Source organism: Neovison vison, chromosome 6 (genome assembly GCF_020171115.1).
Source record: "Neovison vison isolate M4711 chromosome 6, ASM_NN_V1, whole genome shotgun sequence".
Taxonomy (NCBI): Eukaryota; Metazoa; Chordata; class Mammalia; order Carnivora; family Mustelidae; genus Neogale; species Neogale vison.
Genome location: NC_058096.1, coordinates 10,756,061 through 10,773,446, shown reverse-complemented (window position 1 = coordinate 10,773,446; position 17,386 = coordinate 10,756,061). Strand labels below are relative to the sequence as shown.

The 17,386-nt window shown below is 38.9% G+C and overlaps 2 protein-coding genes across 2 annotated transcripts in view; both read left to right on the top strand.

Moving 5' to 3' along the window:
- Positions 1 to 16,602, top strand: part of SLC5A3 (solute carrier family 5 member 3) — a 33,561-nt gene extending 16,959 nt beyond the window's left edge. The window contains exon 2 of the mRNA XM_044250978.1: positions 4,958 to 16,602. Coding sequence (XP_044106913.1) covers positions 5,296 to 7,452 — 2,157 coding nt within the window. The 5' untranslated portion in view covers positions 4,958 to 5,295 and the 3' untranslated portion in view covers positions 7,453 to 16,602. The remainder of the gene's footprint in view (positions 1 to 4,957) is intronic.
- MRPS6 (mitochondrial ribosomal protein S6) overlaps positions 1 to 17,386 on the top strand; it is a 66,009-nt gene that overhangs the window by 16,965 nt on the left and 31,658 nt on the right. The window lies entirely within an intron of this gene.

Genomic DNA, 17,386 nt, shown 5'->3' with positions numbered 1-17,386 from the left:
TTTACTTACATGGAAAACCATCCTCCTAAACCCCTTCTCTCCTCAGTACTTTGCTAAAAGTAGAGCTGGTCTCTTTGGTAGAGGGTTGATGGAGGGAGGCTCACATCCCTGCCCACTCTGCCTTGCTTCCCACCCTTGTGAAAATGCACGGGGGCTAGAAACCCCCGGAATATGGTTTAAATGCCATCTGAGTTCAACCAGGGTTTCATGCATCGCTTACATACTTTCAGAAATTTGAATAGCTGAGGTCGTAGGTTTAATAGAAATGTTTAGCTGAAAAGGATTAAGGGCAAACTCCTTCTATGTTTCAGGGACTGTTGTATACAGTGTTACTTTAGCTCCATTTATAATTTAAAAGTGGCTGAAATTCATATGAGTTGTATTAGAAACCCTCATTTCACTTTTAAGTGTCACTGATAAACTGCTACCAATATCCATTTTTACGTTTTTAGAGTAACAATGGATTGAGGAAGGTCTTATATGTATGTATACATGTGCGCTCTGTGCCATGCACCATCAGTCTGCTCTGCTAGTGGAATTTGCTTTACTGAACCTTGAATCAAGATGACAAAAGTGAAAATGTATATGAAAAGTCCATAAGTAGAATTTTGTATAAATTTAGGGTTTTTTTTTTTTTAATTTAACTCGAAGTGACGTCAGTAGGAGCTAATTGTTCCTGAGGTGGTTGAGAGCCTCTTTAAAAGTATTTGAATATTTAATATTTTATCTATAAATAACTTTGGGAAGGAACCTAATATGTCTGGCATATAGTTGACAAATTAATTTTAAAGGAGCTGGTATTACAACTTTTAGTTTGTACAAGTTGTAGAAGGTAAAGCAGCATTTGTTGAGTACCTGCTTGTTGCACTGGACAATCTTAGGTGTTTTCTGTATGTCATTTGTTCCTTACTAAGCCAGTAGTAGCCAGATGATGATTTCATTTTACAGATGAGACAGTGGAGGCTCATAGATTGTTACTTGCTTATTAGATCCTGCATTTAGGAAGTAACAGCTTGGGTTCTGGCCCTTCAGAGCTTGTCTGCTTTCTTGATCATGCCATCCATACATGTACGTTTTTGCAGGTGTCTGCATGTTTCACAATTCTTTAATTATTACTAGCTGGTACAGTGAGCATTTTTCACTGGATCAGAATAGAAGCAAGACCTGGCAAGCCTACCGTTCAGATTGTCCATGGAGTATGTGGTTTTTAAAGTGACTCCAAAGCCAAAAAGATTATTGTTTGGTTACTTTTCATGTCAGTTTTCTGCCCTTTGTTCGTCTCCTTGCCTCACTGAATTTGTTGTGACTTGGAAGACTGATGGCTTTACGGATTGTGTTTCTTGTTCTCGGTTGGGTTTTTATGACGGTGACTTTCTGGAGTGACCATATATGTCCTGGATTTTACAGATTGTCCCAGAATAATTTCCTAGTTTGGAAGATAAATTATATGGTCACCCTAGATAATAGGAAAGAGAGTTGGATTTGGTTATTATAACTAATTATATTTTGATTATATTACCTAAAGAGGGTTAATAGCTGATTTAATTTGGTGTTACCTATTTCCCTCTTTCTAGTTCAAACACAGCAAATTCTTAGATATACTTTTCTATTCAGATTAATTCTTAAGTTGTAATTTAATTTATCCAGCTACATGAATCAGTACCAAAATTTTATTCTAATTTTGTGCAAAACTGTCAAGAGAACGCTCTCTGAGAAGAAAGCCCTCTCCTTTTGGTGGCGGGGGGGACTTCTGCTCTGTTTCACAGTGAATGCCCTTGTGTTTTTTGATTTGGCAAAAATTGATTATACTGTCCATCACCACTAGGGGACCACTTTATATATTCCACACATAATATTCTTATTATGGAAATACTTGTTTTCTTAAAAATGTACGACCAAGGAACCAACCCGTATATTTTATCATTCCTGTACCTATTTTATTACTTGTCTCATATTTCTCCCTTAACAGGATTTACCTGACTTGTGTAGCAGCTTAGTCCTAGTAATGTAAAAACATAAATTAAAAAGTTTCATTTTAGCTGATGAAAAAATTTTTCCATGTATGTTTTTCCTGAAAATAAAGGACTTCTGGTTAGTGTTCATTGTATTTTTGTTCTAGAAATACTTATTTAAAGGAAAGAAAAAATTATGCAGAACTCACATTGTATATTTTATTTGGAACCGTTTTTAAGGAATGCATACTTTATTTCCTAACAAAGTGAAGTTGAGGCTGTGACAATCTGTTTATGACTAGAATGTGAAATTTAGCAGCATTGTAATATAGTCTCTCTTTCTCTAAACTAAATTGACCTATTTTTGGTTTTGTTTTTCTTTTTCCAGTCTTTACCAGGTGCTGGTCTCTGGATGTTTTTTGTTTAAATTGGAAAATCTTAAACCTGCCCACAGACTGGTATGGTATCCAGTAAGATGGGGACTGCCAGCAATGGCTTCCGAACGGTCAGAGGAAGCATAGGCAGACGGAATTGAGAAAAGTCAGCCTTGAGCTTATGTTTGGCCACCGCCTGCTAGTCCAGGGAGTGAGGGCACAATGTCTTTTTCTCTCTATCTTACCTGCTGTTCTAGAGAAGTTAGGGGTTAGACCAGTGTGGATTTGGTTTGTGACGGGACAGAATATGGCTAAGAGATTTGACTTGCATAGATCGTATTTGACAAGAACAATGTTCCTGATGTTAGCAGTGCTTACCAGTGGTTGAGGAAGAAGGTGCTTGTTCTGTTTCTAAGCACTTGCTTCTCTGAACACACAAGCCACTGGTGGGGGCTGCTGCAGGGGGTCCCTTCCCCTGCTCCCCTTTCAGGAGAAACACAGAGGGTTTTTGCTGCCCCTTCTTGAGGGAAACACAGACAGGGTCGGTGAGCTGCTGCCACGGAGAAAAGCAGCACCTGAAAGGGCTCTCCTCTCGGGGAGTTGGGCTTTTCTGTGTGCGTTGGATGGAACAAGTGGCTTCGACGATGGATTTCAGGGAGCTTTGTTCAAGGCAGGATTTCCCGACTGCCATCCACTGTTTTCTTTGTAATCAAGGACCTGCCGCTTCTACTGAACCATTAAAGGCACGTTTAAGTAGTTAATGTTTATTAGTCATCTGATTACATTTTATTAAAAATTGAGATGATCCTAGATAATGTCCACGTGTTTCTTCAGAAAGTTTTTGGCATGAGGAAAGTGGTCACAGAAATATGACCAGCTTTCAAGATTTGGCAAGTCTGAAGTGATACAAATCCCAACTGTTAGTATATTTGATGCTTTTATGTGTGGGGGTGTTATTCATGTCAGTCATTATTGACCCAGGTTCTCAGGAGGAAGGATAGTAATCCGTTTTCTTAGTATAATTATTATAGTGCTGTATGCTTAAAAAAGGCCTAAAGATGGGTTTAAGACATTTCCATCTAGGCAGCATTATGAATTAGACCTAATAACCTAATTCAGTAGAACGTTTATCTTTAGCCATTGTTTCCACCTCCTTTCCTGCTCAGTGAGAGGTGTGTGTTTAAGTTTTTTTTTAATACCGTGGTCTATTTTGAACAGTTTTGGAAAGCAGTGGCTTTAGTATCATTTATAGGTCTTAAGCTTGGTACTGATTTTTAAAGGAAAATAAGTAGATTCATTGAAAAGCATCTACTTTGTCAGGTATAGAAAAACATTTCACTTTGAGGTAGCTTTATCACAGAAGTAAAATTCACATTCGAAGTCGATGTGTGGCAGGCATTAGGATGAATAACAAGATGTTCTTCATATTGATCTGTCAGCAACAATTATAATTAACTTTGTAGATTTTAGAATTTGTCTCTTTTTCAGGAGAAAAACCATCAGATTCACAAACTTGATTTTAGATGGATTTAAATGTCTGTTTTGCAGAATGATTTTTTTCCCCTTAATCCAGGACTGAAAAATGCCTGACTGACTTAATCAAAGATAACTTGTTATCTCATGGTTGATAAATGTTTGTTTCATTGAGGTTTGGAAGATACAATACATTATTTTTCGGTCTTTCAGAAATTTTGTCCTCCTCCTCCTTACTGTCCTTGCTTTCTAGACCCTTTAATAAGAAAACATGACTAAAAGGAAGAACTACGCAACACAGTCAAACTTAGTGTCATTGTGCCTTTATCCTCTCAGAGATTCTCTTGGAATTACTGCCTGATGAAAAGGAAGGGAAGGAAATTACCTTGAACATTTTTCAAAAATCTTCTGAGGTCTTCCTCTAGCTAGAAGAAATAAAAACATTTTAGGGTTTTATAAAACTAGAATTTCCTAGTTTTTTGTTTTTGTTTTTGTTTTTTTGTCTGTGGCATGTTTTGTTTTCCTTTAGGGCAGGAGTCATTTCACGGTTTCTATGTTACTGTGTGATAACTACCACATACACATTTGTAGTCGGAACTGAGGAAAATTTTATATTAATAAATTTGCATCGACTAAGTGATACTTGATTTTGTGTTTGGGGGTAGGCGATAACACTGAACTGAGCCGATTCCATCCAGGACCGCAACCGGCTATAAAGTGCATTATTCAGATTCATAGCATTTGAATATTCATTATGGTGCCCTTTTGAATAATTAGTGGTTTTTTCCCCCACCCTTTTCCCTTAAGGTGCTTTAAGATTTTGGTGTCTGTTCCAATCTGAGCCGCCAGCCACAGCAAGAAAGAAAGGGCAGTGTCATGGTAGCCAGTTCTTAGTTGCTAGAGAAGTTAGGTCACTTAGTTATGAGGTCAACGCATTTTTGTTCTTAGTTCAAAATGATAAGTATTCTCATGACTTTAAGTACTCGATGTGCTAGTTTAGATTGCTCTTTCCTGTGGAACTGAAGTATATTACAAGTTTTTTTTCTTTTTATAAAGAATGTCTTATTGCGCCGTTTTTGCTAGACTGAAAGTTTCCTCATCACTTGGTGAGACCCTCCTCTAATTCAATCTTTGTCTTTTGTCTTTGCTGCCTTGCAGGGTTGGTACAGTAGGCTTCACTAACTTAGCTGCAACTCAGAATTTCTCCTCCAGCACCTGAGTAAATGCTGATGGTCTTGTGGAGAGTGGATTAAGAGTACGAGCTAAGTTCTCAATCCCAATTAAGAAGCGGAGGAAAATTTAAACTGTCTCCTTCAAAGTTTATCACAACCACCACCATCAAGACAGCAAACCAAAGGACAAAGACTTTGACCTGCTGTGTTGCTCTGTGTAGTCCAGTTCACGTATGGTTTACAGACTTGGCTGGGGTTACTAATGAGTAAATAAAAAGCTGGACACTTCTGTTATTGGACACTTTGATTCACAAAGGTACCAAAATGAGGGCTGTACTGGAGACAGCAGACATTGCCATAGTGGCCCTGTATTTTATCCTGGTCATGTGCATTGGGTTTTTTGCCATGTGGAAATCTAATAGAAGCACCGTGAGTGGATACTTCCTGGCGGGGCGCTCTATGACCTGGGTAGCGATTGGTGCCTCTCTGTTTGTGAGCAATATTGGCAGTGAGCACTTCATTGGGCTGGCAGGATCTGGAGCTGCAAGCGGATTTGCAGTGGGCGCATGGGAGTTCAATGCCTTACTGCTTTTGCAACTTCTGGGATGGGTTTTCATCCCGATTTACATCCGGTCAGGGGTATACACCATGCCTGAATACTTGTCCAAGCGATTTGGTGGCCATAGGATTCAGGTCTATTTTGCAGCCTTGTCTCTGATTCTCTATATCTTCACCAAGCTCTCAGTGGATCTGTATTCAGGTGCCCTCTTTATCCAGGAGTCTTTGGGTTGGAACCTCTATGTGTCTGTCATCCTGCTCATTGGCATGACTGCTTTGCTGACTGTCACCGGAGGCCTTGTTGCAGTGATCTACACAGACACGCTACAGGCTCTGCTTATGATCGTTGGGGCGCTCACGCTTATGATTATTAGCATGATGGAGATTGGCGGGTTTGAGGAAGTTAAGAGAAGGTACATGTTGGCCTCGCCCAATGTTACTTCCATCTTGTTGACATACAACCTTTCCAACACAAATTCTTGTAATGTCCACCCTAAGAAAGACGCACTGAAAATGTTACGGAATCCGACAGATGAAGACGTTCCCTGGCCTGGATTCGTGCTCGGGCAGACCCCGGCTTCTGTGTGGTACTGGTGCGCTGACCAAGTCATCGTGCAGAGAGTCTTAGCGGCTAAAAACATTGCTCATGCCAAAGGCTCTACGCTCATGGCTGGCTTCTTGAAGCTTCTGCCCATGTTTATCATAGTTGTCCCAGGAATGATATCCAGAATACTGTTTGCCGATGATATAGCTTGCATCAACCCCGAGCACTGCATGCAAGTGTGTGGAAGTAGAGCCGGGTGCTCTAACATTGCTTACCCACGCCTGGTGATGAAGCTGGTTCCCGTGGGACTCCGCGGCTTAATGATGGCGGTGATGATTGCAGCTCTGATGAGCGACTTGGACTCTATCTTTAACAGTGCCAGTACCATATTCACCCTCGATGTGTACAAACTCATCCGCAGGAGTGCGAGCTCCCGGGAACTAATGATTGTGGGGAGGATATTTGTGGCTTTTATGGTGGTGATCAGCATCGCGTGGGTGCCAATCATCGTGGAGATGCAAGGAGGCCAGATGTACCTTTACATTCAGGAGGTGGCAGACTACCTGACACCCCCAGTTGCGGCCCTGTTCCTTCTGGCAATTTTCTGGAAGCGCTGCAATGAGCAAGGGGCTTTCTATGGTGGAATGGCTGGCTTTGTTCTTGGAGCGGTCCGTTTGACACTGGCCTTTGCGTACCGTGCCCCCGAATGTGACCAACCTGATAACAGGCCAGGCTTCATCAAAGACATCCATTACATGTACGTGGCCACCGCACTATTCTGGGTCACAGGACTCATTACTGTCATTGTTAGCCTCCTCACACCACCGCCCACAAAGGAACAGATTCGTACCACCACCTTTTGGTCTAAGAAGAGCTTGGTGGTGAAGGAAAGCTGCTCCCCAAAAGATGAGCCGTACAAAATGCAAGAGAAGAGCATTCTGAGGTGCAGGGAGAACAGTGAGGCCGTCAACCATATCATTCCCAATGGGAAATCCGAAGACAGCATCAAGGGCCTTCAGCCAGAAGATGTTAATCTCTTGGTGACCTGCAGAGAAGAGGGCAATCCAGTGGCTTCGTTAGGACATTCAGAGGCAGAAACACCAGTAGATGCTTATTCCAATGGGCAAGCAGCTCTTATGGGTGAGAAAGAGAGAAAGAAGGAGACAGAGGATGGAGGCCGGTACTGGAAGTTCATAGATTGGTTCTGTGGCTTTAAAAGTAAGAGCCTCAGCAAGAGGAGTCTCAGAGACCTGATGGAGGAAGAGGCTGTTTGTTTACAAATGTTGGAAGAGCCTCCACGAGTTAAACTAATACTAAATATCGGACTTTTTGCTGTGTGTTCACTTGGAATTTTCATGTTTGTTTATTTCTCCTTATGAACTTTTTAAGGATATGATGAGACACTAACTTAAGAAAATGCTGGTCTTTGGAAAAACAAAAAAACAAAACAAACCTTATGTAACTGTTGCATCTCTCAGGCATTGTTTACGCTATAGGTTTTAGCCAAATTTTACTTAGCAGAAAATCATCTATTTGCAAGACTTTATTTTCCCAGAGATGGATGAAAGTAAATTTTCAACCTAAATGAAGTGAAACTTGTTTGACAGACTGAATTGTGCAAATGTGGTTTAAAATTTTCCATACCAAAGTAAGGAGAGACCAATTATTCTCCTAGAACACGTAGAGCAGAATAGATGCTAAGGTTATTATGAATAAGGTATACTTTCTGCACTGCCAAATCTTGGTAGGCCTTCTTATCCTGACGTAGAAGACTTGCTCATTTCAGAGTTTTTTCTCTGTCTCTGTAATCCCTACTACCATTTAAAACTAATTCGTGGACATTGTTTAATCAGTTGTGTACTGAAAACCTAACTGATGTGCTTGGGGAGGGGGGTCCTTGTATCAGGACAGGTTAGTTTGTTTGCCAGGTTCATTTTGCTAGCAGGAGCCTGTGGATTTTGATTGCCAGAAGAAAGGAGGAAGAATGTTTGCCTGTAGCTGTTCTTGTACCACCAGCATGTGGAATGTTGGTAAAAAATTTGTTCTAGTTCCTGGTTGTTTTTTTTTTTCCTTTTTCTTTTTCTGCTTCCACTGAAGTTTAAGGGAACCGTACTCAAATGACCACCAACTCTGTCTTGATAAAAAGATATGTCATGATTGTATTGTCAGATGATTAGGGGAGAAAATGAAGTAAACATTGCTGATGATCCCCAAATTTATGGACCAAGTTAAAGATGTTTATATAGTTTGGGAATTAGCAGTTCTCCAGCAGTGTTTGAGCAACTTACACTCAACAGGCGACTGACTATTCATACTCCACTACTTCTCCAGCTTTGTTCTTTGTTCTTGTCATTTGGTAACATTTTTTCTTAGCCACACACTTTCCCAAGTGGATTCAGTTGGAAGATATGTCCAGAAATTTGAAGAAAACTGTCACTGTGTTTGTGCTGGGTTGCCCTGCTTGATTGGATCATGATATAGTGAAGCTGAGCTTTTGGAGGGAAAATATAATTCTGAGATCATATTGTATCCTTGATAAGTTGGGTTTTTTTTTTCCTCTAATTTACTTTTTTTTTTTTTTTTTTAAGACTTGCCATCTGTACACAGCCTCAACATTTTTAAAAAGTTACCTTGACTTAGAGAATGAGGAGGTTCCAGTGCAAACTCGGCATCAGTAACAGAAAACTGAGTGCATGCTTTGCCATTGGTAGATTGTCAGTGTAGTCTTTCTGTAGCGTGGATAGCATGTTAAAGAGGTGTCACGAATAAGAACTTCTGGATGTAGTAGTATGTCTTGTGGAGGATATGCTATGACCTGTATACTTCTAGGACCCTCTGTCTTCACGTGGCATGGCACTCCCTTGCAGCCTTCATGGACGGGAATCTTTTTCACAGGCTGATTCCCCTTCTTTGAGGACAGGATACAAAAGATGTTAGACAAAAGCTCTACAGAATACGAAATTCTGTGTCTGTGCTCTCAACATGGTCCTTTTTCCTCCATGACATATGAAGGAAACCAATTGTGTATCTACTTTCTTTGACTTTCCTGTAATCTGATACTTTTTAAATTGCATGATTTTATTAAGCTCGTATTCTTTAGAGAAAAGTATTACTTTTTTAGATACTTTTGTAGATTTTGAATCAAAACTCAGTCCTAATGACTTCAAATTTTTTGTATTCTATAAACGAGTTTCATTATGATGGACTTGATTAGTCCAAAGTTGATTTTAGAAATTTATCAGGTAGCATAATGTCTTCCCGTCTCCAGGAGGCTTTCTGATGGACTGAGTCTGTAGACGAAAAAATAATTCATGTATGAATAGCATGATTTCTGAGAGCTTAGAGTGCCTTGTAGAGTTTTTTTTTTTTTTTTTCTCAATTTCATTCTTACAGTTTATAAGCTGGGGGCCAAATAAATAGGGACCATCCTTTTCTTGTATGGAGGAGGCTGTGGCTCTGACATGTCCAAGGTTACAAAAAGTCTGTTGGGAAGAACAGAAAAACCGTGTAGCCAAAGCTGGACTCATGGTTTGTCCTCTTCTCAGAGGAACTATTTTTTCCTTTGAGACAACAGTTTGGTATTTGGGAAAATAATAGGACTTTAGATTTTTCAAATTGGTATTAAGTTGTAGGAATTAAAATTTTCTTTGACTTTGAACGTATTGCTGTGTAACTCAGCAAAGAAGATTGACACACTGGCTGGGCAGCCTTCTTACCCCTTCTTATAGCATAAATTACTAGGTGGTGTTTATGTGAGTCTCCCCGCCCCCTTTATTTAATGTTGAGCCCTAATAGTTTGAAGTATTAGGATCCCCCCCCAACCTTCTCTTTGCTGCTGTCTTAGTACGATACATGAAATACATCATCTTGTGTCTGTTTGTGTATATATAGCAGTAGGTCAAGTTTAGAGTACTAATGTCTGTAAATAAGGAATGACTATTAGCATATCCATTAGGATGTTTATTCTTGGCAGTATAAACATCATTCTGTTGAGACTGAAGTCCCTGAAGCTTGCCCTTATTATTGCTCTCCAGTAGTAGATAATGTGCTTGAATAAGTATGTGAATTGCTGGTTGCAGCTTCATTCAGGGACCACTGTTCAGTTTGTTTCGTTAGAATGATTGTTCATGGAGTGATACCTGGTCTGTGTTAAGCTAGCAAAATGTTCATACTTTACACGAAATGGGTCCTAAATGATGACATTTCATCTGTAAACATTAATATGTATATATTTTTATACTGGCTCAAGCTAAGGTTCAGAATTGAATAAGCATGAAATTGACTAAAATAGTTACCTCAGAGTCAAAAGGAAGTGAGGACATTGGTCTTCAAAGGTAGAGAAAAATACTCTCTGATCTGCTCTTAGTAGTATCCCCATTCCTTAGAGTTTTGTCCTTTCAAGCAGTCTCAGTCTTGAGATTTGATGAGCAGAGCTTAGTACTCTGGCATGCAGAAGAATTTTTGGGTCCAAAAACATTATGTTCTTTGCCCCAAGGTAGTAAGTGGGTTTGGAAATAGCTGGGTCAATCTGTTTCCAGGGCCATTCTTTTCCTGGTGAGGTAATCACTCTACTCTTTAGGTTAGGGAAGCAGCAAGCAGTAGTGGCAGTCCTGTGTCCTGTGACCTATATTCCGCAGATCTCCTCTCGCGAGGCTTCCTCTTCACTTGGCTCAGAGCACCCATTGTCTTTTTGCACAAAGAGGCTGGCCAGGGCCATAGTTCTTAGCATGTCAGGTAATTAGCAGGGACCTACATGGGAAACTTCACATTTTAAGAATTGATTGGGAGGCTGTCATTCAGTTCTTTAACCCGAGGCCGATTGGGAGTGGGGGTACTGACAAGTCTCGTCTTAGTGTCTCCATTTCTCAGCCCATTGCTTTTTCTTCCCTGTACTAACAGGTGCGTGGATCTTCCCCTTCCTCTTCAAATATCATTTAGTGCAGCCTGTGGGTTATTCTCATTCTTTACCATCCTCCAGACTGGCTATATCATGAGCTGTTAAAAGGTTAGGCCCGTCAGTGTTCCCACTTGGCAGTATTTGGCTTACTTACTCTCCTTACGGTTTTTACTCTGCTCTGTCGTTTTCATCTGCGGTGTGATGGTTAGAAGGGACCACATGGGTATGGAGTAGTGACCGCCTCACTGCCACTCCCCTGTATTGGGTTGAGAGATATGTGTAGACCATTCCTGTTACGTTATGTGACCACAGAGACTTTTCAGGACAGAGTTTTCCGAAGAAGTAAAAAACAAAAAACAAAACAACAACAACAAAAAACTATTAAATGAGGTGCTGAAAAATACCTGGGTGATACAAACTTAACAAGTTAGGCAAAGGACAAACATGAGCTTAAAATGTGCAGGCATAGAATTCTATTCAGTGAATTCTAGAACTTGAAGCATCTTGGCTATCGGCTAGTTTAAACCTTTCCCCGTGTAGATTAGGATACCAATAACAAGATCCAGCCTTTAAACCCTGGTTTGATGTTAACTATTGTGATACAGGAGTTTTTAAAACATATTTGAAATTAAAAGGACCGATACTTGATAGTGATACTTTAGTAGAAAAAATGCTTTTAGGCTTGTGTTCGTAAGATTTCTCATTAACAAAGTGTTGAGTTGCATTAAGACATCTTGATGTTGACCTTAGCTTGAGCAGACCACAAATAGGGTATATTCCTCTTTGTGCTGTACCCACCTACCATTTCGAGAGACTGGTCTTTCCCCCGTTTGTCTTCCCTCACCTTGCTGTGATTCTTCATCTGTTCTTTCTTTTAACACTACTCAGATTCCTATTTTGATCTTTTCTCAGCTTAATTCACGTTCAGGCTTACTGCAATGATGTGTAAAAGTGCTGCTTTGCCCCAGTTTTGAAGACTTGGATCCAAATAATGATTCATTAACTATAGTTGTGTTTAAATGTACTGAATTTCTATTAGCTTAAACTGTTAAATTCTCAAGAATGATTTTCTCAGCCTAATGTTCACTAGTGTTCACTAATCCTAAAAGCCCTGGTAATGCATCATTATTGTATTCTGAAAATTCTTTTCTTCAAAAATGAGGGAGGCAGCAATAGTTAAAATTCATACCAGTCCCTTTGAAAGGGTGGTATTTCAATACAGAGAGGAGTGGAGTTTGTCTCGATGGCCAGAAAGCCTTGTTCTTGCAGTGCTTAAGGGTAAAAAATTGGAACTAGTCATTTGGCATATAGAGAAGCCCTTTTGTGCTCGTTAGGTAGGAAGCTGGATTATGTAAGAAACTTTGATTACTACACTTGGTTAGACTTGGTTGGCTTAACTCAGGGCTGCAGACCCCTTTTCCTCCATTAAGTCATTTCTCTTAATTGGAATGCTTTTTATCAAACTTTACCCTCTGTTGGAAGATTAGGTATTCAACTTCTTTTACTCTTAGAATTGAATTTAGCTAAGATACAAACTACTTACAGGCTTTGGCAGCGCTGAGACCCACACCGTTATTCACGGAGTCCTATAAATGTGTTTATTTAAGCTTCTTTCCAGTGCTGGGAATAAGGCTTTAGACTACTGATTCACCTTTAAAGGAATGTTGTGAAAATTGATATAATTTATGTTTCTGTTTTCCATCTCAGATCCTTTATAACAGATAGGATTTAGTTTTTTTGTTTTGAGTTGTTCCAGTAACTAACAGCCTTAACCATGGATATATTGTCTTACTCAGAAATAAAAAAGGTTTGATATGTCTGCATTGTTACTTATTTCATATACTTTACTTTTAGGGGAGGACCATAATGTGAAGCTTTTGATTTTAAACCAATAACCTTACTTTATGTAATGACTTTCCAGTGTGGTTTGGTTAACCTGGATTCGCACTATGTTTGAAGAGAGGCATGCTAGAACACATGAGCAAATGAAGAGTAAGTCAGGACAAAAGCACAGTGGTCTCAGATTTTTCCTAGTGTAGGAGCAGTGGCTTTGCTCTCAGAAAAGCACTGTATCACAGTTGTTGCCCATGATAATGAAGCCACTCCATCCTCTCCGACCCGTCCCAGGTTTAAGATAGTTTACCGTCTGTGAACTCTGTCAATAAGGAAAATCCATTATTTCAGTGATTTCCGCAACAGCACAAATCGACAGTAGATAATCACAACCTTATTGGAGACTTCTCTTTATCTTGGTAAATTCACCTTGTACTGCTAGAGGAAGGAACGTTTACTTTTTTTAAAAAATTGCCTTTGGATAAACTAGTCTGGATAATTTTTCAATATATCATTGTAGCTTAGACTTCTGTAAGTGGAATGAATGTTCCTTAATAACTCATTTTTTGGTTATAATAGTTGGAAACTGAAATTAAGCTCATTGCTCTTATTGAAATCCCAAGCTGGCGAAGGCCAATATATAGGGTATTTCGTAATATAATCAGCTTCTGAAATTTAGTGTTTTGATTAGTGCCTTCTGGTTGCCAATATTGACTCTGCTAGTTTACACATTTCCCTTTCTTGATAGAATATACTTATTTGTTACAATTCCTCTTTTTAAATTTTGTTACAACTAGTTGAGGAAATACAGAAAAATACATTTATATTTACATACTTTATATGCAGCCTTTGTTTAGGTTCAAGGAAACCAGGTAGCTCTAATTCCTGTTGCAGTTTAAATGTTATTTATTCATCTATATTTGTTTTATATCCTTAATTGAAACTATAAGGTTACTTATTAATTCTCTGAATATATTTTAACTATTGTTTTTCCAGTGTAGGTTTGATAGGCATATCTGAGAATATACATGTGACAGCAGTTTCACATTCCATGATAGGTGAAAAGCTTAAAGTAAAAGTCCATAGAAAGCACAAATCCTGTTCATGCAGGTGTGTATCTCCGCATGTAGAAAGCACAAGACTAACAGTATTTCTCAGTATCCCGCAAGTGCCAGTTGTACAGCCCACCAGGTGTTTGTCTCGGGAGTTGTGGAGGACCACAGTATTGAAAGCCCTAGACAATGAGGTATCCTGAGTTGTGGTCGTAAATGATAAGTGATTTAAAATACAATAATCTGAGTAAGTTTGTGCTACTTTGGTGAGGGAGAAAAAACAAATATCAAGAATGTTGCAATTGTATTTCGGGGTTACTAGCAAAGATGGGGTCTATGGGTTCTTTCCTATAATCTGGAACTAAAACAGGGACAGACTTCTAGGCTTTTGGTGGGTGAAGAGTTTGACCAACTTTTGCTTTAAGCTGTAGAGCCATTGGTGTTATTATTATTTTATCTTAAATCTTTAGATTTTACCTGCTATGAGTAGTTCCCTGAAAACATGGAGAAATTTCACATTTTAACAGGGCAAATACTACTTGTCTTTAATCTTTGTGTAGGTTTGTAAGAGGTGAATGTATCTTTACTTTTTCATGTGCTTTACTGCACTTCATTTCAGTAGAGCAGAATTCGATCCGAGTGTTCCTAGCATCAACCTAAATCTGACACACATCTGCCAAAGGAGCTACTTTGCTTGTCACAGCGGTTATGAGAGTCCAAAGGATTCTTTTACCTGTCCCATTCCCTGCTTCATGGTTAGATTAGGTGAAATCAGAATGTACGTGCAGAAGAAAATGTGTTTTCTCGCACTCCGTATTGCCCTGGTCTTACCCCTTGCTTTCTTTACCTGAATAGTCCCAGTTTATCAAGAATGAATAAGTAGTCTTTGTCTTGGATTTTGCCCATAGGTCAAAAGCTGTGACTCTCTGTGAATGGGAGAGAAGTGACTATGTTTGTTCCCACTCTCCTCTATTTTGCGTATTTATCTTCTTAAGGAAAGAATTAGTCACCTTTGGTAATACATGGCTGAAGATTAAAGCTGGTGTAGACTAATGTCACATGTTTTAGAAGGGTTAACCGGAACACCTTTAGGGAGAGATTGCTCCTCTAGCAAAAGACAGGCGTGTTCCCTCAGTATTTTAGAGTGTAAAACCTCAGGTTTGCGGGGAATGAGGGCAGAGGAGTGCCAGAAATGCAGGAAAAAAAGAGAAAGGTTTGAGGAACGTCTTTGGCTTAGCAATGTGTGATAAGGCAAAGCAGTTACAACCTGTTAGTCCTATATAGTATGTGTCTGTACCTTTAAGTGTTGTTTTAAAATTTAAAATCCTTTGTAAGAACTTAATGCTTTTGAAGATCCCTTTGGCAGAATATCTTTCATTTATAATTCCATGGAAAATTGCTTTAATTAGTCTAGGTGAAAGTCGTCCTAGCAGTGTAAATATGTATAATTAGAATTTTCTAATTTCACTTTGAGATCTCTAACTTTTGAGTGGCAAAAACAGATCAACAGGTCTTTTGCTCATGGACTTTTCTGTGGCGTTGTTAAAATGCAAAAGCTTTATTTTTGTTAATAATTACATATTACATTAGTGTCAGATGATGATATGGAATCTGTTCCCTGCTTTTCCCCACCAATACTGCTTTGGTTTATAGATTGCCAACAGAGTTCAGAGATACAGCGGGGATCTACCCATTCTTTGCTTGGACATCCCATTTTCTGTTGCCCAGACCTATGTTGGCAATCACATATGAACTACGTTATGCTTCTCAGTGCTTTTTTTTTTTTTTATAAGGTGGATATCAAAAATAGTTGCTGTGCAAAAGTTAGTAGTCTTCTTCAAGAAGAAAACCAATTCCTTTTCTAATATCCTGTGAAATCGCTTCATTCCTTTATTTTTAAGCCAAACGTCAGCAGAGTACTGCTGCTTTTATCTAGTACTTTTGATATGTAAGTATTGCATTTTGAAAAGATGTCTTCGTTGAAAATTGTTTTTCCCAGTGTCCTCCCTATTATGCTTTGTTCATATTTTCTGTTAGAGACCAGTCTGTGCACTGGGGGTGTGTATCGTGTACATGTATCATTTCGTCAATTATGCATTGTAGACCAAATGTGATTATAAATGAAGCTGTTGAGTTATTGGTGAGTTTTTGGAATTGTAAACTGATTTCCAGTGTACCCTTTATTGTCCACAGGTTTTTTTGTTTTGTTTTGTTTTTAAGGTTTTATTGATAGGGTCCATCTTCACATTGTACAATGTTTTAGTTGCAAGCAGAAAGTAGAATTTGGTATTAACCAGGTTATTTCCGTATCGAAAGGAATACAATTGAAATTGTAAATTTAGGATTGTTAACCATACATGACAATTCTAACTTGACTATTATTCTAACCTACTGTATACAATCTGATTTTTAAAATTGTAGACATGTATGATCTTGGTTTAATGTGTTTTTTAAAAAGTGTTATTGTTGAAAAAATGGAAAAACAATGAAGCAAATCTGCTAAGGAGCTGTCAGTTTTCATTACTGACTCTGTAAAATACACTGTTCTTTGTGTACTGTGTGTTATTTTGCCAGCTGCTGCATTAGCCTTCAAAAGTATTTGGAAACTTCAGATGAACCTACATTTCTTGCAAAGTATATTCCTTTCTGTGGTATCTTGTCCTGTAACTGAAGTATAGTAATTATTTTATGGAAATGTTATTAGCACTTCTGTACCAACTTTGAATAAAATGAAAAATTTACCTTTCTGTGACTTGAGTATTTTCAGTGTGAACACGTCTGCCCTCAAAAATGTACAGGGTTCTGTGCTGGAATTGAAGAGGTTGTCCTTCACTGCCTTTTCTCTTTTCTCTTACTGCTTCTGTTTTGAAGTAATTTCAGATTACATGAAAACTAGTATGAAGAAGTCCAGAATCATTTTCATCCAGATTCGCCGGTAGTTCACATTTTGCCACATTCGCTTTGTCGTTCTCTCTTAATCATACACACTTTTCTGAACCATTTCAGTGTCAGGTTGCAGACACCGTTCCCCTCTACCCCTTAAGTACTTAAAGTATATTTAAGATAGAGACAGTCACTCATAAAATCACATTATAATTATCAAAATCTGGAAAGTAACAGTGATACAATATTTTAATCGGAAGTCTTGATTCAAGTGTTGCTATTCCAGTGATGTCCTTTCATAGCATTTTTTTTTTTAAAGTTTAGAAGCTTTTCTGTCTCTCCCCTTCAATTAGCCACAGTTCCTCAGTTTTTTTTTTTTTCTTTCATGGTATTGACATTACTGAAGCTTAGAGCCCATTTTGAGAACGCCCCCACCCGATCTGATGTTTCCTTATGATGAGATTCATTGTGTGCATTTTTGGCAGGTATGCGGCATAAGCAGTACTATGCCCTCAGAACTTCACAGCGGGAGGTGTGTGAAGTATTGTCCCGTTATTATTGACACTAACCCTGACACTTGATTAAGATGGTGTCTGCCAGGTTTCTCTACTGTCAAGTTACCGATTTTCCTTTTGCCAGTAAGTAATT